Here is a 25,624-nt window from a genome sequence, read left to right as displayed (position 1 = left end):
GCACTGAGTTCCCCCTGAGCATTCCAGGGTCAATTATTCAGAGCACGGCGGGTGACAAAAAAAAAATCCTGTGTGAGCAGGGGGTGCAGTTTAGCCGCTGGCGGTGGATTCCCCGAGACGGCGATAAGCCGCCACTGGATTCTGCTCCTGAAGTGTGTGCCGTGACCCCCCCTTCGGGCGCATCCCCCCTCACTGCAGCGAGACGAGTCTCATCAGACAAAGGCGTATTTTATCTGCGAGTCTGCTCATCCCCCTTACACAAAGCCCCCGCACCATAACCAGCGCTAAAATAATTAACATTTCCTTGCCCCCCCCCAACACACCTGCAGGCCTCTCAGCCATTACAAATTTCCAAAGAAGACTTCCCTGTAATTTCCAGTTTACCTGTGTCCCTGTACTGCGCAGCATTTACTTTGTCTCCCTGCTTGACGACGCCCTCCTGTCTCGCCTGTCATTTATATTAGTTTTGCACATGCCACTGGCCCAGAGGCACCCGGACAGGCTCCCACCATAGCAGGGTGCCCGGCGAGTCACACCAATACCAACACATTCGTTCTTACGGCTAACAGCTCGCCGACAAGGTTTCTCATCGGCCCCGGCACCGCAGATGCTGCGAGTCATACGCATCGTATCGAAAATAAACACGTGGGACCCATGGGTTCTCGCTTGTCTGCAGTGCAGCTTCAGGCTACCTACATTTGGCACAAGACAGCTCTTTCCGGTGAAGCACTTTTAAAATGAAGATTAGACTGCGTGCGGAATCCAGCCTACGCCAGGCTCCCGAATGTAGGTCGCAGGTCTTGTAGCAGCTAAAAACTTTTTTGTTGAACGTTTTGTTCTTTATTTTTTTCCTTTTTTCTTACACGGAGCTGGAAACTTTTCCGTCTTTTCCGTACGGCTTCTGCGGTCTGCCTTTCCGGCACTCTCCGCGCCATATTCCCAAGGCCTCTGTCACCTGGGAAACAATGACAGAGGGGAGGGGGGGTTCTTCCTCCTATCTGACAGCCCTCGCTCGCGGCGGACCCAAAGCAACGGGCCCGTCCGCTGGAAGGCGTTTAATGAGAGGGGCTCTCAGTCAGGATGGGAGGGCATGGACACAAACCTGGCTTCCTCCTATCCTTGCAGATCTGCTACCTACGGGTTCGTTAGCCACCGGGGAGTGATTGCGAGTCCCCAAAGCCTCCGGTCTCCCCCAGTCTTAATGAGGAGCCCGGCGTCATCTGGCTGGGTCCTCCTGACAGTGTGAGCTGACGGCCGTGTCTCCTTGACCGCGGCCTCCGGCGAGTAAACACTGTAAGCCCTGACACTCTCTCATTTTTACCCGCCACCTGCTTGGTCACCAACTAACGGAAAACAGCACCTTTAGCCCGAATTACTTGCCGGTGACGTGTGACCCCAACTTTTTGAGAAGCTTTTTTTTTAAGAGCTTGGAGAAAGGACACTTAATGACTGGGGACATAAATTCAAAGCAAAACACCTAGGATTTGAACCCATGACCATTCTATCACTAACACAGAGTCCTGCCCACAGAGGCACACACCAGAGGCCAGCCCAACCCTTTTCAGGACCCTAAGCAAAATCTGATCAAGTTAGTTGTCATTTGTTATCTTCCTTCCATTTGACAGACTGATCAGATGGCGGCCCCCTGGTGGCTGCTGGGCCCTAAGCAGCCACTTCACATATTCCTTGGGTTGACTATGCACCACCGGCATACTATATGATCCACAGACAGCAGCAGTCGATATCGGAAAGCTTTTCTGTCTAATGGCACGTCACCCCCGTTTTTTAAAGTGTCACAAACAATTCACACATCACATAAAAACGTCCTTCAGTCAGCCACCCCGCCTTAATGCAGAAAATTGGCCCTTTGTTACTCGAGAACGACTTACTAATTATCACGAGCCATCCGCGGCTTAATGTGGACTGCAGGGTGGAGGGGGGCCGCGACGAGTCAGGCTCCCCTGGCAAGATGTCGATGTGGGCGGAGCTTCCGTCTGATGTGATGTCCTCCAAGTGCCTTTGTCTTCTCACCTCAGCTGCTAAGGACGTCCAGTGCAAATGCAGGGGGGGGGGGCATTAAATGGTAAACACACTGAGAAAAGATTTAGATAAGCAGTGTTTGGATGTCTTCTGATGCTCATCTCAGAAACCTTTCCAGGACTGATACGTGCACGTGCAACGTGTTTGGATACGGACACTGGCAACTAGGAAAGCTGTTACAGGTACGAGAAACAACACCCTAGGATGCAGTGTTGGAGAAAAGACAGAAGGAGAATTCTCCGGAACATTCTGATTCAGGGGACCCGGGTTCAGAGCTGTACATCTGTCACCAATGGCTATTCGTGCAGTAAGGAGATGCTTATCTGTGCCTGTATGTTTTCTAAGAAGCCAGAATGAAGGTGGCACACAAAGGGAGGATCAGGTGGCACAAGTTATGTGGATTGATATGTTCCGCCTGTTCACTCATTTACATTATTCTGGGTGTGTGTATCACAGGTGTCTCTTATGGTTCCCCAAGTAACCAAGACAACTAGATCTGATGGCCCTGAGACAAGATGACGGGGGAAATGGACAAGCTGGTAAATGGAAAAAAAGGCGGGAAAATCAGATCATGCATGAGAAAAATCACGCGCAAAGGAATGAGTCTGCATCAGGTGACGATTTTAGTTAGACAAGCGTTAGACAAGAATGCAGCAGGCAGACGGAAGCCAGCGCTAATGCATAAGCCGCCAATAACATTTGCCCAAATGTTTATTCGATTTAAACGATGCACATATGATTACAAAGCGAAACGGAGGCTAACTTACCCTGGGGATCCAGGCTACAGGCATCAGCAATCAATGCTCTTATTTATTTGCATTTACCCCCCCTCAGTGTAACCACAAAGCTACCTTTCTATTAGAGGCACAGAGGAACAGAACAGGACCCGGTCGAAGTCCATATGCTAATCTCCAGTAGTCCATCTGATACCTCTTCGCCACAAAATAAAAGGCAAAATCCACTCTCCAGATTACAGATAAAGTGCCAGTTAGGGGACAGCCATGGTGGGGCTTTCAATAGAAATGACCCAGAATGCATTGCAAGAAGACACAGCTGCAGCCGTGTTGGAATTTACTGCCTGTCCTCAAATACATGCTTTTGTGGTACTGCTGCCATTTTTTTTTCAAGACACTGATTTAGGTAGACATTTATGGATATATGTACATACACGTGTATATCTCTTTGATTTATTACTTTTTTATGGGTCATGAAACTTTTTTTTCCTCTTTCCCTATGAAGGTGCAATAAATGCCTTCAGCTGCAACTGAGCATAGGGAAGTTAATAATTCCAAGTTGGAGCACATCCAAATGTTAGTTTGGAATTAAACAGGATGGGAACACCAAATGGTTACGTGGCAAGGATGGCCTCTCATGGACAATTCACTCTCTGCTGAGTGCTGTCACCATGGAAACACCTCGCCGCGTCCTTGCGATGACCGGTCCTTTGGTGCTTCATTGCTAGGTCGACGGTTTTGGGTTTTCTAGACCAGAGATATTCGGGTTGGTCACCCCGGCTACTGCAGCGCCCCCAGGCAGGCAAACGGACGGCCTTCAGTGGGCCGTGCTTGAAGTACCAGGTGACCCCTGTATATGACAGACCGGAGACGCGGATGAGCGGTATCTGTCAGAGATCCACAAAGAGAGCCTGGCTCCCATACGGCACACAGACGAGCCAGGAAGTGCGGTAAATGCTGTAAAGGCGCGGAGTGAGGGACGCGATATCTGAGTCTGTCAGTGATCCTCACACTCACTGCCTGCCGCACTCCAACGATGGGGGGTTTGGGTGGCGGGGGGCGGGGGTGGGTGGCAGATTAGCAGGAAACATATGCAGAGTGTCGCACCCCCCCGGCACCCCCGGTGGAGTTTCAGACCATCTGCCCTTGCCAGTGCGGGCGTGCGTACCGCCGTCCATATGGGACGCGTGGGCGACCATGCGAGATGGCATGTGCTCACGGGGGAGCAGATGAAAACAAACACCGCGCTCGTCTGCGCCTCCTCTGGTGACTGCACCGCACTACGCCCCCCCCAGGTGGGTGACTCTGTTCCACCCACCATGGGGGGCAAGGGGGGGTGATTTTTATCGGGAGCTGCTACCACACTGATTTTGTCAAATAGTCTGTCTGTTAGTGTAATTATTTTACTGGTTATTTTTATTAATGGGGATCCCAGCTGAGCAGAAGCTGGGAGATTTATATTTTATTAATGTATGTATTAGATGCTTTTATCTGAAGTGACTGGAAACAAAGCAGGGTCAGCCAGCCCCTGGACCAATTAGAGGTTAAAGGGTCTTGCTGTCGGCCAATCACTGTGGACCAAGGGATTTGATCCAGCAATCATCCACTTGCCCGGATTGCATCCCAACCTGCTGAGCTGCACATCTCCCTTGAAGGGGCTTGGAGCATAACATTTACAGACACCTTCTGAAGGTATTCAGCCTCTATGGTAGAGTTTATGACAGGCAAGGTGTTTCGGCCCAGGGGGTGAGGGTGGGGCGATGCTAAGTCATCCCTTCTCATTCTGCTTTAGTGGGAGGGGGGAGGGCGACAGGCTCGATTCAGAGGGAAGGGGAAGCAAGCGACAGCAAGCTGGGAGGATCTGACAAGTGAGACGTGGGGGGAATGTTTACGGCGCCCCTGCGCTGTGTTGCATTTTGTTGCGTCAACGCATGTGGGGCCTGATGGAGTTGAAGTAACATTTAGTTGAAAGTGGTAATAAATACTGTTTATCGTATTAATTTCATCCTCGTGATGTTCGTGTCCCGATCCCAGAGGCTGAAACTCCTGCTCCATGTAAAACCTTCCCTCTCAGGGATGACATCTGCTGTGACATGATTAATCTCTAGGGGGAGCCAGAGTAGCATGACAATCTGGGCAGTATGACAGGGTGGGCGGAGCTTGTTTGTGAGGGCATGACATCGTCATCTTGACTAGATTAGCATGGCAGTCATGCTGAGAGTGGCACAGGGAGGAGGGCAAAATGGAGAGGAGAGCAGCAGGATTTGTAAATAGATGTCTAGATGGCAGAGAAGAGTCACAGAGGGATGCCCAGGAATGCCAAAGATCCTCACAGGTCAAAGAAACGTTCTGAGAGACCTTCCAGGAATCTGACTGAGATCAGCATCTGACCGCACAGGCTGACACCATGCTTGACGTCATTCATCAATAACGACCCTCACGCGTGTCCGTACCACTTATTTAAGGACCAACTCTTCGCTAATGAAGAGCACCTTTTTCAACTCCTGGAACTTTTTGAGAACCGGCCGCTGTCTGCTGTCTGGTCACAAGCCCAGCCTCTCAATGACCTTGAATCACAGAAAAGGCAGCGGAACAGAAGATCAGAAGATCTTTTGTAACTGTGACGTGCAGTATGCTTAAAATTATCACTGCACTTTCCTTTGGTGTGATGGAGTGCTGAGGGATCAGTGAGCAGATTTCTGAGCACACGATATACATCTCAATCGGCACCAAGATCTGTATCTACCTCAGGTGGGCACCATGAGGTTCTTCGGAGACTTTCTGAACAAGGTTGACTCAGGCATTTGAGTTGTCTTGAAGCAGCACTTATTTTTCACAAGTCACTAACGCAAGATTTCTCCCATTTGACTTCAAGCTCAGCATACTGCAACAGCCCCCTACACCCCTCCCCCCACAAACCTCTGCATCAGCTGATTGGCTCGTCCGGCTAATCAGCTGCCAAATACTGTGTCACATTTCACAAAAAGAAGGCCTCATTTTTTATTTTGAAATACATTTATAATCACACAATTAAAACAATTACATTTCCCTGGATTTGGCAGTTTTACATGCTCAAACCACAGTAAAGAATGCAGCAGAATAGTCGGTTTGTTCCTCAGTTATACTTGACTGAGTTTTATAATTTATTTTTTAATCTCGTTGCTTGTAAACATGTGTGCCTTCTTTCACCGCAGAGACGAAGTTCAGGATTTTCCTCCGGATTGCGTTAGTCAGTCTGCTCTGAGAAGAACGGGTATATTTCATTCCCTGAGATGCTTTCGGCTGCAATAACAGTCTCAGGACATTGTTTCAGTTATATATTTTTATTCTTTTACCTCGCAGCCCGTTTTCCTATAAGTGCTGTTTGATTCATCTTGGCATTTGCCCCCCTGGCGCTTCCTTCCTATCTGTCGGGGCGCAGATCCAAGGTGAACCGTCAGTCCAAGGTGCTGAGCTCAGAGATCTCGCATTTCGGGGCGACACCTGCCTGATACTGTCACTCTCAGCAGCCTTTCAGAGGATTCCAGAAACACCCAGGAGGAGAGAGGGAGAGGTAAACTAGAAATGAGGGGGGGGGAGTTTATGATTTTGGTGACTGACCTCCTGGCACCGACCTCCCTCAGGACACTTGCAGGAAAGAGCAGCTGCGGTTAAGAAGTTGCCATGCATGCTAACCCCTGGAGGGCCCCTGTGCCTCTTGCAAGGTGACCAAAAGGTCGTATGTCTGAGTGCCCCGTTGGCGGGGCCCTGGGCCCCACGGACAGCTAATTGCTTTGTTTGTGAATCCTTATTTACTGCTCCGGCGGGTCTCCACTGGGCCGGAGAAGAAAGATCTCATCTGGGGAATGGTTTCTTCCTTCAAAGTGGCATTAACACTTCTATTAGAGCCCCATCACCCCCGGCACGCGTGTCCGCTGTCGAATGGGGGAGAAAAATTGCCACCATTCATATGCTAAACGGTCCCCCCCCCACCCATCAGGAGAGTATTAGATGCTAGTCCATAATTTACAGGATTGTCGCCTACGTCTCAACATGCTCAGGGCGTCTCCCCACACCCCACGGCACTGTTCCACCGTTCCGAAATTTCACCACAGGGGAGGGAATATTTTCCTGGACACTTGGCATCACCTGCATTTCTGTATTTGCAGCTGATTTAAAGGCACTTCAAATAATTCCATCACTCCGGCATCCTCTAATAAGCGCAAAGAATTCAGCTTTCCTATTAAATAATTTACTGATTATACCACTCAGTGAATCAATGAGGTAATTGAAAGTTCCAGTGAGATCTCTGCCTGCAGGTTTGCTTGCTGCTGTACCGCAGCTACCGTACGTCTGCCAGGGAAGATATTCGTTTTTGTGGTTTTCTGGTGGAGGCAATATCCGTCACGGGTCTGTATTTTTTCTCACCTTTCTGCCTTTTTTCCTCCTCTTTCCTGCAGGTCATGGAAGGCGGCACTAACAAGCAGAAGATCTTCACATACGACGCCATGTTTAATACCAATTATTCCCACATGGAAGATTACCGCAGGCGTGAGGATCTCGTTTACCAGTCCACAGTTCGGTAGGTTGCAGCACTCACTTGCATGCCCCCCCACCCCCCGCCCCCCCCCTCGCCCCAGCAGAAGCAGAAGAAGGGGTCTCCAGTTATTCCCTTCACGGCCAGACAGCACTCAGGGTCAGCAGGACGTGTTTCTGATAGGCGACTCCGATCCCCAAAGGGCTTTGCTTTTGTACCTTTGTAGTGTTTTTGTCTGACGTAACCATGATATGTATCTATAAAAGTAGCTTGTTATATATAAAATCTGTGCATATAGTACGAGTCAAACATTTTGAACACACCTACCCACAGAACGGATTATTTGTACTATTATCTACATTTTAGAATAATTATAACTATAAAATAATCTATATGGAATTATAGACTGACCAAAAAAGCATCAAACAAAAAAATAATACTTTGTTTAGGGGGTGAGGCAGCTCTGTGGGTTGGGATTCAGAAGGTTGCTGGTTCAAATCCCTGGATTAGCAGAGTGATCCCACCACTGGGCCCTTGAGTAAGGCCTTTAACCCCAGTTGCTCCAGAGATTTGCTGACCCTACCTTCTCCTCTATGGCAGTTTCATGAGGTGGTTCCCTGAGATGCTTTTCCAGCTGTCCCACATATATTCTGAGCACTCATTGGTCACTATTTCTTCAGTCTCTGGCCAATCTCTTCCAAATCCATTTCTACTGCGTTTAGGTCAGGTGGTCAGGTCATGTGATGCAACACTACACTTCATAGGGGACTTCATAGGTGTCCAAACTTTTGACTGGAACTGTACATCACAAGCTTTGCCTAGTGAAAACAAGTCTTTAACCAGCAAACAAACTCACAGTCGGGAAAGCGAACACGTCAGCGATGAGAATGAAAAGACTGGAAGGTCATTTTAAAGCGAAACTGGTGTCTCACCAGCCAATTACATTCCCCTCCAAAAGTATTGGAACAGCAAGGCCAATTGATATGAATATGAGAAGAGAAGTCAGAGTTACAGCTTTAATTCCCTGGTATTTTACAGTAGTTATGTTCTATTTCAGACAACATAGAACATATCACATTCAGTATAGACCACCCATTATGTGGAGAATGGGAGAATCCAAGGAGGAGGTCGCAGGCAGCAATAACGGCAGCATAACGTCAGTAGCTCACAGGATCCGGGCAAAAGACAGCATCTGTTGGGAAAAAAAAAAACGCAGTGGGGTGTTGTTGATCTTTCGATGAGTGTAATCTCCACATTTCCACTTTAAAGCTCTAAATCTTGACCGCAAAGCCGTGGTATTATGAGTGAAACCTGGAAATAAAAGGATGGGAGCGCAGGGGAGGATTTTGCACTCGAGTCACAGAGGTGCCTGGTGGAGTGGGTGCCGTGGTGATGTAGGGACGCTGTGGCGGTGGGGGGAAAGGGGGGGGGGGCAGCAGAAGCGATCTCCTGACTCTGCTTTGGCCACTGAACTTGACAGTCAGCAAGCTTCGTTTGAAGAAACGCGTGGTCCATTCACACCTGGGGCAGTGGCTCATTCCGTAACTTAACACACACACGGCCTCCACTGCAATCCTGATCCAAGACAGAAAACGCAGACGATTCATTTCTAGAAAGGCGTTAGGTCCTTGTTTAACCCTCTCACTCCATGCAGCGTAATCCCTGCAGAGAGAGGCAAACAAGCTGCAGAGAGCGACAAACGATGCTGGAGAGAGACAAACGATGCTTCAGAGAGATGCAAACGATGCTGGAGAGAGACAAACGATGCTTCAGAGAGATGCAAACGATGCTGGAGAGGCATACGATGCTGCAAAGAGAGGCAAATGTAGTTTCAGAAGCAAACAATGCTGGACAGAGAGGCAAATAATGCTGCTGAGGCAAGCAATGCTGGAGAGAGACAAACGATGCTGCAGAGGCAAGAAATGCCAGAAAGAGAGTCAAACGATGCTGAGGAGTCAAACGATGCTGGAAAGAAAGGCAAACGATGCTGCCAAAAGAGGCAAATGATGCCCCACCCAACTCACAATGCACCACACAACATGGTAACCGTCAGAAACTCCAGGATCCTGGCTGTCTCTGGTGTCCATCTCTCCATGGCCTGTGGAGTGTCTCAGCTTTATCCCAGTGAAGGGGTGTCGCACAGCAAGGCCCCCATCTTCCAGCCCTGCACCCCAAAGCGTCTCTGTAATTTCTGACTCCATGCTCAGAGCAAATGTGAAACACCCCCCCCCCCCCCACACACGTGATAGAGCACTGCTGCTGTAGGAAACCAGAGTCCTCCAGCAAAGCCGAAATGCAGAATGTTTCAAATCACCCCATTCTGCGGATTAATGGCTTTTCCCTCCTTTAATTTTACTGACCGACAAAGCCACCCATACAGGGATTGAAGAAGCTCCTCAACCAGTCACACAGATCACAGGAGGTAGACGGAGGGGTGTTTTTGTATCTGATTGGACAACCAGCCTGTAATTCAATACACATGCAGCCAGTATGGCTTACAGAAAAAAATACAGTAAAACCTTGGATTGCGAGCATAATTTGTTCTGGAATTGTGCTTGTAATCCAAAGCAAATTTTCCCATTACAAATAATGGAAACTGATGATTCATTCCACAACCCAAAAATATTCATATAAGAATGATTAATACAAAATATAAAGTAAAAATACATTTAAAAAATTGACCTGTACTTTACCTCTGAAAAGAATCGTGGATGGTGTGAAGGAGACGAGAGAAAGGAGAAGAGAAGGGTTATTTTGTAGGATGACTTTACTATAACTAACGGAATCACTGATATCTGTTGGCTCACTGGAATCTTTTTCTTTTTGTGTGACTTTAACAAGGAACCTATCCAATGACAGGCGCTTTTGCCTCCTTTTCGTTTTCGCGGAAATGTGGACATTGCATTGTCGTTAAACGGATTCATCGCTCGCACTGCTACACCCTTATTCGGGTGCTGCTTTTCTACAAAATTTTGACTATACGGGTGAGACCGAGCATGGGAAACGATTACCTACAATCCCGCTGCGAGAGAGAGAGAGAGAAGAACCATTGGCTCAGTTGTGACAAAGCGTATACGTGATACTCGTATTGCAAAACCTCGCTCGTTTATCAAGTTAAAATTTATTGAAAATTTTTACTTGTCTTTCTAAACACTCACATACCCAGTTACTCGGAATCCAAGGTTTTACTGTAATCTGTAACTGCAATGAAAAACATCAAAAGTCATGTATTATATTTGGTTACTTACCATTAACTTTAGGGCTGGGTAGGGTTTAAGGGTGTCGAGATTGGGATTAGGGGTTTTCCCGTAAAAATGAATGGATGGTTCCCGCAAAGACATGAATACAAATATGTGTGAGCGTGTTTGTGTGTGTGTGGCAGGGGCAGGCAGGACTTAAACTGGTAAAAACAGTTCTAAATGGCGTATCGATTCTTCCCCACTGCATGTTGCTCCATCACCTCACCTGCTCACCGCTGACTCCACACTCCCACTCTGCCACATGTGAACACACGCGGGATTTAACACACGAGTTCTGGGACAATCCGCATTGTTGTTCTGCTCCCTGTTGCACCCGCCTGCCATCCTGCCCCCACCTGGCCTGTCGAGGTCTTACTGTAGACTCCAGAGGTCAGAAATTGTGGCGGCCAACAGCTGAACACTAAGTGGAGTTTGGACAATCAGGAGTCACTGAGTTCTTGCAATCAAGTTTCCACGATGACCTGCAGAAACGTAATCAGGCTTGAAACCCTGCAAGGTTACCATGGTCCCAATAAATCGCTCATCTTTAAGGCCACAGGAACTGGCATGTGACCCTGAAACCACACTGGCACTCCGATTCTCAGTGATTCTCAGCACACTGTCCTATAAACCAGGACTGCAAGTTGGGAAGATTGCGTGCCCATCGACAACCTTAAATAAAGGTCCTTCACTCGAAATATCGATTCTTAAAGTGAAACTTAACTCAAGAAGTAACAGAGTAGACAAGGCACATTAGGCTAGCAAAGATGCCAAAAGTGACTGAGATGGTTGACAGTTCTCCTGTCTTTGAACAGAGGTATGGCTGTTAGGGCTGGAGGTCATGGAAGGGACGTTGGTATGCCCCGCTCTTTCCCAGAATGGTACGCCCCGCTCTTCCCAGAATGGTATGCCCCCAGAAGAACAATTGTCTCGCCCCTGGCAAACTTGTTAGCACAATCCTATTCCGAGAGCCCCTGCCACTCCAGCCTGAAAGCAAGGTGCTTTCTGACTACAGTAAACCTCAATGTTCGTTGGTCTTGGATGGAGATGGGGTGTCTTGGAGTACCTGCAATAGACTCGGTATTAATACTACAGTACCCAGAAGACATTGCGTATACCAGGAAGTATTTGCAAAAGTGGAAGCATAAATGAAATGAAAAGCATGTTCAGCAGTAGGCTCAAGTTTGACATCATTATACAGAACCATTGACCTTGAATACGCTGGTAAGTGTGCGTATGGTTTTCTCCAATAAGCATCCCTGTCTCTTTTTTTTTCGCCACACACAAATTTACAGCACGCTAACCAATTAAGAGAACAGTGTGTCTCTCAAACGAGTGATCGCGCCATTAACATTCATTATGATTATGTAGCTATCACCCACTGCACTTTACCTAAATTAGTCAAAAAGGAGCCTATTCCCCTCTCAAAAAGGATACAGATACCAGAGGTATCAAAAACAAACAAAGCTAAAATAATGGTAGATTATCATATTAATTTATTATTCAATATCTGTGTGCTTATATTCGAAAATGAATAAAGGGATAAAATGAACTCCCTCAGATAAACACCACTTGAGAATGGAAGAATTGGAAGGCTTGGAGAGTGTCTGAGAGAAGAAGCCTGACAGCAGTTATTGGTCCCTTCCAGGCTACCAGAGGTGCGGATCGCCGACAACGGGCTGTACGAGTGTCACGTGGGCATCTATGACCGAGCCACACGGGAGAAAGTGGTCCTGGCTTCGGGAAACACCTATCTCACAGTGTATGGTAAGAGCCTTACCTGTCGCATCTCTCATTGGTTGCTTCATTGTTTGAGCTAACCCCATTGGTTTAGACAAGTGATTGACAGAGCACTGCAGCCCCACCCACACTCATGATAAATCAGGGATCAACACGAGAGCTAGACACACATGTTCGCGGCAAAAGTTCTTTTTAAAAACCATGTTCTGGCAGCACCAAAATGAAACTTCTTCAAAGCGAAACGTCTTCTGCTCCTTCGCAGCTTAAAAATATCCTGCGCTTTCATAGATTTTTATTTTTTTTTTAATCTTCATTTTTAGCCCTGGTTATATTTGTCCTGTCACTTATTAATCTTGACTTTAACTATGGAGAATTAGAAATGAAAAAAAAAACAAAGCATAGCGCTCCCATCTGTTGCCCATGGTGCTGTAGGGTTTGGAGCTGATGTTGCATCGTCTGCCGCGTGATATCATCGATCATCATTTGCTGCCATACGTTGTGAGCGAAGGGGTCCTTTTTACGGGCTCTAATGAATCCGCACGCTGCCACAGAGTACAAGGAAGAAGCAGGGAACATGGCCGACGGGATCGGCTGATCCGTGGGGAATAATGAGGATGTGTGCATTCCGCCAGCACAGTTTCTCCTGGGGTTTGCGTATATTTACTGTGGGAATCTCCACGGAGCACTTCAGCATGCACATCACGGACACACGGAGTGTGGTTCCTTCCGGCAACGTTCGGTGAAGGGCCGCTGCCTCAGCACCAGCAGGCACTACCCGGTGTCCCACACAGCCGCTTTCTGCGCCAGAGTGTCCCCGGCAAACCAGAGCCGCTGACGAGCGTTAATTACCCCGCATAATTAACCCCATCAATAAGTCTATTCATACATCCTTAAAAATCTTGGGTGAAGTACACTTAGCAGTTTGCTTTTAAAATCACTTGAAAACCAAATTGCTGATGCCGTTCCTGAAAGTATAAATTATTTTGACAGGCAAATGGGGGAAAGGAGCAGAGAGGACAGGAGGCTGGGATACGGCCATCGCCATCGCGCTCCGCGTGGTTTGCAGACAGGGAGATCTGTCTTTAGGTGATATCCTCAATTGCTTGTCACATGGCTCTATTTTCAATCCGACGGCCAGCCGCTTAGCCCCCCCCTTGATATTACCTCCATGGATTCTCCTCACAATGGCAGGATGCCACAGCTTACTTTGCCTGTTTCTTCCTCCACTTCTGATCCAATTCTTCTGACCAAACAGCAGCTTATTTGCCATGAGTGACAGGTGGGGGCCTAAGTGACACCGTGTGAATCTCCATAGTAACCTCCCCCTCCCATTAGAGTTATTAAGTGACGTCAAGACATGAAGAGTGACAGAAGCGGTGAGGGGACGGGGGGGGGAGTGTTTATCTATTGATGATTAATACCTCATAAGCTTTAGCACCAGGGGAGCACTCCAGGGTGAATCCTCTCGCACTCTGACTGCCTAGGGGGGATAGAGAAGGTGGGAGGGGGGGCTATTGCTATTGGGAATTCGCTGAGGTGTGTTTTACTCTGCCTGGCTGGGTGCGAATCTCCCCCTGTGAAGAAGGAAGAAGAACGCATAGGGGAGAATGGCCCGTAGCATTGTGGCTAATCTCTAACGCAGGCTGAAACAGAATTATTCATAAACTATTAGCACGCCAAGTTCACCGGGTACGGAGGGAGGGGGAGAGAGAGAGAGAGGAAGAGACAAAAAAAAATTATAATACAGCTGCAGCAGAGAAAGAGAGACGGCAAAATGAGAAGAAAAGTTAATAGGATAGGCTGTACAGGGAGACAATTTCAATAACAAGGACTTCATAAATAACAATTATCATTTTAATGAATCCTTCACAAGGAGCCGTGCAGGCCTCTCCGCGCTGAAGCCGTAGGCTCGGAGGAGGAGAGGAAGGAGGCTGTTTTGTCTGTTTACCGATATGTTAGGGAAGTGGGGGTTAATCATCAGACCAACAAGAGGAGGACAGTGAGCAGGGATGCAGAAACCCTGACTGTGCCAGGGAGGAGTCAGACTCCTAACCAGTGCAGGGAAATTAATGGAAGTGAAACCAGTGGTAGCACTGGCACTATGGCATGGACAGGTTCCACTGCACGGCCTTCAGGGGCCAGTCAGGTACCAGGGCGGCCTCCATTTTCACACAGCATTTAATTAAATGCTTTAATTACCCCCGGAAAGTGCGTGACACACAGCTGAGGTGTGGTTATTTCATGGCACCTCCCGCTCCGACCCGATTTTCCAAAGTGTCTAGAGATGGGTCCAAGGAGTTTTGGAACGCCCTGAGATGTTTCCGGAACACCTCTGCGCTCGAGATCGAGACGCGAAAACTTCATCCCCTCTCATGTAGCTAAATTACCACCGACAACCAGGTCCTCAAAGGCATTTTTCTAATGGGGGGCCAAGCTTTCTGTCACACTCTCTTCAAATCTCCAGCTTAATTAAGCGAGTCTCTCTCCAGACAGACCTCGCAAGCACACCTCCACCACACCTTCTTTCGTTCTTGTTTTACTTTTTTTTTTCAGTCTGCTGATGCCGAAGACGGCGACCTTGAAACAATGCTAAACGAGTGAGGCTAAGCGAATGATTAGATCAATTACATTAACCGAGAGCCTCGTTTGCAGTGAAAATCAGAGGCTCCCCCCGGGACCCCCGGAAAGGTTCATGGTGGTGACACTTCTGCCTAATCATATTACAAGAATCCATTTGTTCCCGTTTAATCGGCAATTAATTGCACGACAAAGTGCTGCTTGGCGTAAAGAAAAAGTAGAGGGACAGAGAAATAGAGAGAGAGAGACAGAGGTGGGACAGCTTAGCCGTGTTTCCGTGTCTCTGCGCTGACGACGGCTTAAGTGCTGGGGTCACCACGGGGTCTACAAGCCTGATCCCACTGCCAGACCCCACATCGGCATGCAAATCCACGCAGCCCCGAGTCCATCCCCTTTAACCTCCACCGAGGGGCGCGGTGGCTAAATCGAACACCGTTCATAATCAGTCAGCATCTGCAAACACAGGCAAGGCTCTGAAAATTACATTCCTGTCCCATGAAAGCTACACTCCCTTTAATTATAGACATACAGTGTTAATTAAGTCACATATATTTAGCCACTCTGCCTTCAAAGGTGTTAATGAAGCTACTGAGCTGAAGTGCATGGGCCTGCTTTTATGACACAGGGCCCTGTAGGGGTAGCAACTATTTCCAACAAAGCCTTTTAAAATAACGACATCCCAAATGCACAGCTTTTACCCTGTAATATTTAACGCCCCCCCATGAATTTCTCTCTGTCCCGCAGCGATTGTTTAAATCTTTTTGCTGGCATTTTTATTTTTTATTTTCTTGTTCGCGAGGGTGCACTGGTGGGTTGGGGTCCAGTCTGTCACGTCCAGATGCCAGCACTTGCCGTCACTCTTGCCGTGACGGAAGCGTCCGCAGACACCCGCATCATATGCTCCTCCTCCTGCCTCGGGAGCCAATCAGCAGTTGAGCATCGTGGATTCGCGGGGATCTGAGGAAGAGCAAGCCAGGCCGGACTGGGTGTGCAGTGCGGACACAATAAAATAAAACACACTGAGTGACCGAGGGCATCAGCTCCAATACCCCCCCACTCCCCCACACGGGACTCCCACAATATTGTTAGGTCCATGTCCAGACCCAAATCTACGCCTTTGTGATGGACAGATTAATAATTCAGTTTGCTACCGAGAGAGATACTCGATAACTGAAAAGAATGCAAACATCCATTGAGTATGCAAGCATTTCTTTCCAAAGATAATTCTGACAGCGTACATCTCCTTACAAAGGATATAGGGTTCTTTCAAATTGCCAGCATCCAAATCTCATGATTTTTTGAAAAACGTTCCCTCTTTTAAAATGGCTTGGTGGGAACATAAAGGGGGGGGGGGGGGTTATTAATGAGTAATTAACTTCTGATTAATGGAGTAATCGTGGGTCATCATCTTGCCGCTGACGCTGGTGATCTTCAGTGATTTCCAGCCGCCTGCTCTGCACGTGCCGTCTGCTGGTGCATGCCCAAAGTCGCCCATGGAAACAGGAAAGCTATCCTGGAATATAAACTGATTTAATGCTCACAGTAGTACTACTTTCTGTATTTTTTATGCTGGGGGTAAATCCATTGCCGCAGGGATTTTAAACATGCACAGCAGAGAGGACGCATGGTTTTCCGGAAAGCTCTGGAACAGAATTAATCCTTGCCTTCATAAAGATGCTATGTAGTTTTCTGAGACATCATTAGCCTTAGCCTTTTACTCTAGGTAGAATAATGGTTAATGAACTGCACCTTGGACCAAACGGTCCATCTGTTGTACCTTCAGAAAAGATATCTCATTTAAACATCCAGGGCTATAAGTGGTGTGCATGTAGAAGAAAATGATACATTAAGCCGTCATGAACAATGGGGGATCCTAAGCAAGCGGATATCACAGTAATAAGCTGGCCTATTGTTGATGAGATGCAGTTGTACTACATGCACAGTCTGTAGAGGATCTGCTATTATTTTCATAGTCTAAGCCAAGGACTGTTTGTGGAACTCCGTCGTTGAATGCAGCCTTTTTTAGACCAGCTCTTTTGCTTCGCCTCCCGGTCTCTGCATGGCATCGGACAGCCACTCGAGTGCCGAGGGCGGTAATTAAATCAAGGGGCACTGAGGCATGAGGGCACGTAAATATATCAGGGAAAAGGTTTAAGAAAAATGCACCTAGACATCTTAGCAACGGCAAGAGCAGCTCCTGCACACACGTAACCTGTGACTCATTCTGTCAATTTAGACCTTTCCGGCCATTTCTGGATTTTCTCCAAAATGTTTGACTGTCATTCGAAAGTTCACTTGATTTTCAACAGATTTTATTCAATTTGGCTCCAACAGGAATATTCGGACCGGAACTAAAAGCTCTCTCTGGTTCGCACACGATGATCAAAAACAATTTTGCGAGCTAAGACATAGAATTTTCTAGATGTATTGTCTTCTGCTATATATATATATTTTGGTAGCACTTTGTGACAGATTTGATCTGCTGTGCTTCTTACCACTTCCCTTCTCGAAGTTGCTTTCGTGTTTGTTTCCACTTGGGAAACCCAATAAGACGTTCAGGCGACACTCAACAAGCTGAGACTTTGCTCTGTATTCTGCTCTCTTCACTTCGCACCATCTACATAAACTGAAGGAGAAGCAAGATGAGTGATTTCAGAAAACTGCAAAGTTTACTCACCTTTGGGTTCAGCGAATTATTCAAATCATTAACCTTGTTCTTTGTATACGGACACAGCAAAATGAATGAAGGTTTTGATACAGTGAGTGATGATAACCTTGATGTGACCTAAGCTGCATTTTGTTTTTCTTCCAGCTTTGTGTTTTTGTCTTTTTCATACATTTCCATGCTGCCTTGAGCTTTGTTTATTGGCCGTCGCTCTCACCTCTCACCCACACAGATCATCCATCCATCCATCCATCCATTTCCCAAACCGCTTATCCTACTGGGTCGCGAGGGGTCCGGAGCCTATCCCGGAAGCAATGGGCACGAGGCAGGGAACAACCCAGGATGGGAGGCCAGCCCATCGCAGGGCACACTCACACACCATTCACTCTCACACGCACACGCACACCAATTTAGCAACTCCAGTTAGCCTCAGCATGTTTTTGGAATGTGGGGGGAAACCGGAGTACCCAGAGGAAACCCCACGACGACATGGGGAGAACATGCAAACTCCACACACATGTGACCCAGGCAGAGACTCGAACCCGGGTCCCAGAGGTGTGAGGCAACAGTGCTAACCACTGCACCACCATGCTGCCCCTCCACACAGATCAGAAAAGTGCTAAGTAGCGATGCAATTTTTAGTATTTTCAGTTTCCTGTTTGTTTTTGTTTGAATTTTTGCCTAATGGGAAAATCCCCACAAAGATGAATTTTTCATCAATTATAGCCATCATGGCTGGTTTTCCCCAGAAACCCCAGACTCGTCCTGTAACAATGGGGGTGGTCTTACCTGGAAAGGTGTGCCATTGCACCCTGGGAAAAAAAATCCATATGGTGCATAACGCCTGCTTGTGAATATGGATGGAAATACCAGCCGATGAAGAATAACAAGGCAGGAGAGCCAGGTCGGGGCTGGATAATGTCATTCCTCTTGTTCTCCTGCCTGGCGGTGCTCTGTAAGGCTGCACAACAACATGCTGCCCCAGAAACATCATGATTATCCCCGCAAATATTTTTAAATGTCCTTTTTATATCCATAAAACCAAGATGGCTGGTGTTACACAGAAGCTTCTGGAAACTGTGGGGACACAAAGCCTAGGTTTTGTCATGTTTCGCAGACTCCTTCTCCGGCGATGCCTCGGGACAGGGCTGCGAGGTGAAAACCGGGCCTGAGAATGGGGAATGGACTCCTGACCGATGGCGCTGTTGTTTGCAGGTCCGTAGGGGCGGAGGGAATGTGTAGAGGAATATCCGTCACGCATACCTAATTGCCTAAATGGAAAATATGTGTTCAGCATGGATGTTAGGTCTAGAACTCTGGTTCAAGGGAGCAACAAAATATTTGTAATGACCCCTCCTGGGATGTCAACACACAGCCTGCTGTTTTATTTATCTGGCAGTGGGATGAGTGGGGACTCATGGCTGGAAACTCACGAAAGCACGCTGCGCTTAATCCTATAACCTTCCGACTCCACAGCAGAGCCCCTGAATGGAAGAGTGTTTACACATGAAGGTGACCGTCACCTGTCTCAGTCTCAGCAACACCGTGACACGCTTGAACATGGGTGGATCTGGAGCTGTAGCGGGGGGGGAGAGGAAGGGAGGTGACAATCTCTTACACGTCGCTGGTGGGGGTCCCCAGTGAAGCTCAAGAGGCACCTTATATAATATTGGGCTCCCATGGAATGTAGGAGAAATATTTTTCAAAAAGAGAAAGAAGGAATTGATTTTTAAAAGTCATGGCATCCTGATGCAGAAAGATTCAGCAGAGTCAATCACTGTTTCCCAATCCGGTCCTCAGAGACTCACAGACAAGGAGCTTGGAGGATGAAAAAACATGGAGAGATTGTGAGTCACCAAGGACTGGATTGGGAAGCATTGTCGTGAATAATACCTTATCCTGTGTGATGACGTCGGCACTGCACATGTTCACATCACAACATCGCAGGGCCCATAACCTCAACTCCACCCCCCCAACAAACCTTTAATCGCCAGAGAAGGAGAGCCAGCCTGTCTACCTAACATGCAATTATAGCGTTACAATTTCTTGGGGGGGGGGGGGGGGGAGCACGACTGCACATTGCCGTGAAATTGCAGCCAGCTCAACATCCTCGAGGTCGGCTCTGTTGTACGGAAGTGGGTGGATGTGTTGCTCATTTAATCGGAGGGATCCAGAAAGTTCCAAGCAAGCCTGCTGTAAATAAATAGGGAGATTACTTCTGTTTCTGTGCAGGCTGTGAATTCATACATGGATTCCTATTAGATTGTTATTCAACCATCTATACTGTAAGTGGTATAATATCAGCAGTTTTGAAACTGTATGTCCACATGGGTGACTCTTTGGATGAAACTTGAGACCTCCTACCCATGGGCCCCTGTGTGTGTGGGTAAATGTATAGGTCAAGATATCTGGGTGGTTCCCCCTCCAATAGTTGCTTGAACCCACCTCCTCTACAATCTGATTGGTTATCTCTGAACCAATCATTTTTCCTTCTATCCTCAGATCTTTTTTTGTAAGTAAAACTCCCAGAAGCTAAATGGGCATCCAGGAACGTTATTGATACAGCAACAGGGGCTGGAGAGTTCCTGCTTTAGCTGTACTTTGTTTTTTCTTTGTTATTAAACCTACATGCTGGGGGGGAAAAAAGCGCCGTGAGGATAATGGACCATGGATATTTGCTGTCTTTCATGGAAACACAAAGAGGATCTGAAGAGAGACCGCAGTGCTGCCTGCACCGAACTACCGAGCTGGAGGGGCCGTGCCAGTGGCTCTCCCTTACAAATGCTTTTGCATTCTTTTAAGTCAGAGTTCATTCCTCATGATTGTGACACGCAGGACGCAGTGTCATTCTTGCTTTTATCCTGCAGTCAGAGATCCCCAGGAGTGTCACCGCACTTCATACACCACTCCATGGAATGCAGGCAACTGCTCTCTAGCGAGTGCCTCTCTGGCATTTCCTTCAGATATAACATTTCAATTTATGTTGCACTGTCTAGGCTAGAGCAGCATTTCCAACCCCCCCCCCCCCCCCCCCCCCCCCCCGCCCCCAAGATTACTAACATAGTTTCCAAACACTCATGTAAAGTTCAATTACACTAAAGAGAAATATTTCACTGCTCTTCAGTGACGACGGCCCTCACTTAAGTTGTTTTTGTCTAGGGCTACTTAGAAACTTAGTCTACTATTTGTCTTGGGTATTTCTGCGGACTTCTTTTAAATGTACGAGGTAACATTCTAAGAAGTATCGTAATGCTGTGTCATCTCCTTTTAGAAGAGAGAAATCCAAAAAAGCATTGATGACGTGGCGGGTTTTTCTGGAGACACCTTGACTGGGCGATTATCCTTCCCTGGAAGCTGCGGCAGCAATAAGCCTGAGATTAATCCGGAATCGCTGTTGAAATTCAGTGCCCCCATTCCCAGGTTCATACAAGGCGATGCCGTTGTTTGTGATCTTTATCCCCCTCGGTGCAGCAGTTGTGTCTCACTACAATCTAGAGACCAAGGCCTTTATCCCACACGTTTTGAAGATTGCTAATGAAGATTGTAACGGAATGCTGTGAAAGAGACCCTGATATTTGAAGGTGATATATTCAAGTTCAACTCAGGGCATTTATTTTCCTGAATGCCATCGGCCTGACAACTGGAGTGGAAAATGGTGGAGGCTGGGTAGCGACGGGACGCTTTAAACGGGTCACCTATCACCATTGAGCCTGCTTCCCCATCAATTAATTGAGTGTAGAGACATGAGAAATTTCAAACCATGGTCATGCTGGAAGAAATATTACAGTTAAATTTTTCATAGATGACAAAATACATTTACTACACACACATATAAATACAAATGTATATACAGACATATACACATATTAAATGTATATATACATACATGCATGCATATATATTTGTGTGTGTGTGTGTGTGTGTGTATATATATATATATATATATATATATATATATACACATCCATCCATCCATTTTCCAAACCGCTTATCCTACTGGGTAGCGGGGGGTCCGGAGCCTATCCCGGAAGCAATGGGCACGAGGCAGGGAACAACCCAGGATGGGGGGCCAGCCCATCGCAGGGCACACTCACACACCATTCACATACACATTCACACCTACGGGCAATTTAGCAAGTCCAATTAACCTCAGCATGTTTTTTGACTGTGGGGGGAAACCGGAGTACCCGGAGGAAACCCCACGACGACATGGGGAGAACATGCAAACTCCACACACATGTAACCCAGGCGGAGACTCGAACCCGGGTCCCAGAGGTGTGAGGCAACAGTGCTAACCACTGCATCACCATGCTGATATATACACAGTCAAACCTCGAATTGCGACACTTTAGCTTGCGAGTGTTTTGCAAGACAAGCAAAAATTTTTAATAAATTTTAACTTGATAAACGAGCGAGGTCTTGCAATACGAGTATCAGGTATACGCTTTGCCTACCGAGCGTCACGTAATCACAACTGAGCCGATGGTTCTTCTCTCTCTTGCTGCGGGATTGTGGGTGATCGTTTCCCATGCTCGCCAAAATTTAGTAGAAAAGCAGCACCTGAATGAGGGCGTAACAGTGCAATGAATCTGTTAAATGACAATGCAATGTCCACATTTCCGGGAAATCGAAAAGGAGGCTAAAGCGGCTGTCATTGGATAGGTTCCTTGTTATAGTCACACAAAAAGAAAAAGATTCCAGTGAGCCAACAGATATCAGTGATTCCGTTAGTTATACTTAAAGTCATCCTACAGAATAACCCTCCTCTTCTCCTCTCTCTGGTCTCCCTCACACCATCCACGATTCTTTTCAAAGGTAAAGTGCAGGTTAATTTGTTTTATGTATTTTTACTTTATATTTTGTATTAGTCATTCTTATAGAAATATTTTTGGGTTGTGGAACGAATCATCTGAGTTTCCATTATTTCTAAACGGGAAAATTCACTTTTATATATGAGTGCTTTGGATTACGAGTATGTTTCCGGAACGAATTATGCTCGCAATCCGAGGTTTTACTGTATGTATAACATGTCACACATGCATATAAATCATAGTAACCCTAACCTTGGCATTTTCCCTCCTCCTCTTTTTTTCAAATGTCATTAATCAGTAAAGACTTTAGTTCTCTAAACTCATGTTCCATAATATAGACTTAATTACATCTCTTCGTATCTCTCCATAAACATGCAGGTGTATTAATTTGTAGGTGCACTACCTCATAATTCTTAACCCCCCCCCCCCTCCCCCCCCCCGCTTTCCTTCCAAGTGGAACGATCCATGCTGTGGAATAATTGTATGTCTCATATGCGAAGCAACAGCCGACTGAACCATAAAAGCATAAACTCACACAGAAGGCGTGCAGAAGGAAGAAAATAGATTAAGAAAATTAAAATCAGTATCTAAGGTGTTATGACAGGTGGGAGAGACCCCCCCGGGTTTAAAAACAAGAGTAATCAGCCAGGTTTTTTTGGGTATTGTGATAAAATAGGGCTTATATAAAATTTGAATCCAAACAGGAATAAAAACTAATTTACAAAAACAAGGTTCTTAGACATCCTGAGATCTGAATGCCAAATTGGAAACGTCAGTGACTAGGCTGAATCTTCAAAAAGTTTCAAGAAAATATAGTGACAGAAATTTCGGAATACCGAAAAAACTGCCAGTTCATCACAGCCCCTGCTGCCCATCTCTGTCCTTCCTGGTTCATCGTTTTTTTTGCTCAGCCAGGAGTTCACTACGGAACAGTTAACAAGCTGAGGACTTTATTATCTATACAACCTCCATAGCTCCATCAATGAGGGATGAATGAAACAGAGCTTTGAATCTCTGGGGGGTGGGATTATAGTGAGAAATTCAGTCACAATTGGTTTAAGGATCTGATTGACAGTAAATCCCACCCACCAGCCTTGTCTTTCCCATTACATCCTACTCCACTGTCAGGCCACTGTAATCTGCAAAGTACGGACATGTAATTGTCCCCTGCAAAAATGACTGCTCCACAGTGGAACACTGTCATACCACCTGCCAGAAAAACTAAATTAATCCTCCTTATCACACACAAACAAAAAAACCATCTGAGGGTCTGAGAAGCCCAAAAGTATCAAGACAGCCGCTGGCTGTTTTTGAACTGTCAGGTTAATTGTAATTTCAGCAAGTTTTTACTTTTAAGTACATTCAAAGTACAACTTCGAACAATTTCAGCAAAGCTTCATTACAGCCTACTTCCTTGGAATGACGTTTGCTTGGGTTGCCAGATTGTGCTGTGTTTCCTTGAATATTTGTGTAAATACATGCAAACATACCTATCCAACCATATATTTCCTTAACTGCCTGTACTACTCCAAGACAAAACGGAACATTAAAGATTCAACATAACCTACATTCCTGTGGATTGTAGAGTGAAACCCACGTAACGACAGAGAGAACATGCAAACTCACACTGTACATTATATCTCGGTGATGGAATCCATTTGAGTTTTGATAGCATAAAAACAGAGATATCATATAACATATCACTAACAATTTAGACATGATCAGTGAAGGTCAGGAGAAATGATGGCCTAACCCTTCTTGTCATTGCACATATGGGTGCTCTGTGAGTGGAGATAAAGAAGAACTTCACCTGGATGCTGTAGAGCTACTTCCTTAGATCCAGCAGAGCCTTCGATCAGTCTTTAAGACTGATTTTTCATGAAAAAAAATCTAGAAGTCTGAGGAGTCAGTCTCATCCTCATATCTGCACAGATCTTGCAATCATTTTGAAGACCAAGAAGAGACGATCGTGCTGCAGTTTCTACTCCCAGTTGGGAAATTGGTCTGTGCTGAGGAAGATTATAAACATTTTCAATACTCAGTTATCGTTATTCAAGTCTCTTTCAATGTCAGACTTAATAGCCTTACCTTTCAGGTCTCATTTAAATCCTTCTGGGGCCTATTTGGATTCCTGCTGGCATTTATGGCTTTTCCATAGGCCACTCTGCTTCCTGGCCTGCTCTCTCGTTCCCATGTTCTGCCATTCACCAGCCTTGCCTGGCTGTCATAAACTCTGACCATTGCTACAAGGGCATGTGGAAGCGATATATATTTTGCCGGTGTTTCAATGTACCAAATGAGCACTTGTCGCCAGACTATATATGGTCTTCTTTCACTGATGATTCCTCTTCTGCACTTGTGCCCCCGTACACCTCTAGAGCACAGCTGATGCAATTTGATGTTACCGAATAGCTTTTAATGGCCTGAGGGACGTTGGTTTTAGCTCACAGGCTGGGATGCCCTCTAACTCACAGATAGATCTCTGTTGTACATATAGCTCCCCCTTTCCTTCAGATCTGGTCATGGGTGTATAAAACCCCGAATTTTGCCTTTGTCTTGGTCAACAAGCTGGTCAACACGCGTGAGATGATGCGAAGAAAGGTATTATATGGTTCGCACTAGTTACCACCAAGGCTAAAACCTGCTGCCTAGATCTCTATTTTTAGTCTTTGTGTCTGAGCTTTCATTGGTTCATTTATAAACAGTTTCACTATAGGTAACATCTAGTTGCCAAAGTTATAAATTTGTAATAAACATTTTCCTGTGCCCTGTCTTGCCTATGAAAGGCTCTAGGTCTTCCCAGAAGGGATAAATGGTTAAACGATTGATGGATGGATGGATGGATGGATGGATGGATGGATGGATGGATGGGTGGGTGGATGGGTGGATGGATGGATGGATGGATGGATGGTGAAAAATGCCATGTATGAAGACCTTCTTACATAGTCAATATTAAAGGTCTATGTATTCTGTTTTTTAACAAACAAAAAAAGATTTTTTGGAGGCCTGACCAAGACTGCTTTGCACTACCCTGTGCTTTTACATGAAACATTGTGTAGCGCAGGACTGCCCAGTCCTGCTCCTGGAGAGCTGCCACCCTGCAGAGCTTACTGTAGGTACAGCCCTCATTTAACACACCTGATGCAGATAATCAGGCCTTTCAGTTATATCTCAGTATGAGAACCAGCTTAACTTCAGCATAGCCGACTCTAATACTGAGGTGATACTGAAAGACTTGATTATCTGTATCAGGGGTTAAATAAGGGTTTGTACCTAAGCTCTGCAGGGTGGCAGCTCTCCAG

At 46.5% G+C, this 25,624-nt stretch overlaps 1 protein-coding gene across 1 annotated transcript in view; it reads left to right on the top strand.

Annotated features, from left to right (window-relative positions):
* Nucleotides 1-25,624, top strand: part of igsf21a (immunoglobin superfamily, member 21a) — a 172,377-nt gene that overhangs the window by 106,950 nt on the left and 39,803 nt on the right. Inside the window, exons 3-4 of the mRNA XM_049021682.1 lie at nucleotides 7,214-7,335; nucleotides 12,178-12,296. Of these exons, the coding sequence (XP_048877639.1) occupies nucleotides 7,214-7,335; nucleotides 12,178-12,296 (241 nt within the window). The remainder of the gene's footprint in view (nucleotides 1-7,213; nucleotides 7,336-12,177; nucleotides 12,297-25,624) is intronic.

This window comes from Brienomyrus brachyistius, chromosome 8, assembly GCF_023856365.1.
Source record: "Brienomyrus brachyistius isolate T26 chromosome 8, BBRACH_0.4, whole genome shotgun sequence".
In the NCBI taxonomy this organism is placed as follows: domain Eukaryota; kingdom Metazoa; phylum Chordata; class Actinopteri; order Osteoglossiformes; family Mormyridae; genus Brienomyrus; species Brienomyrus brachyistius.
Note: the sequence above shows the minus strand (reverse complement) of the source record. Positions and strands in the feature narration are given on the sequence as shown.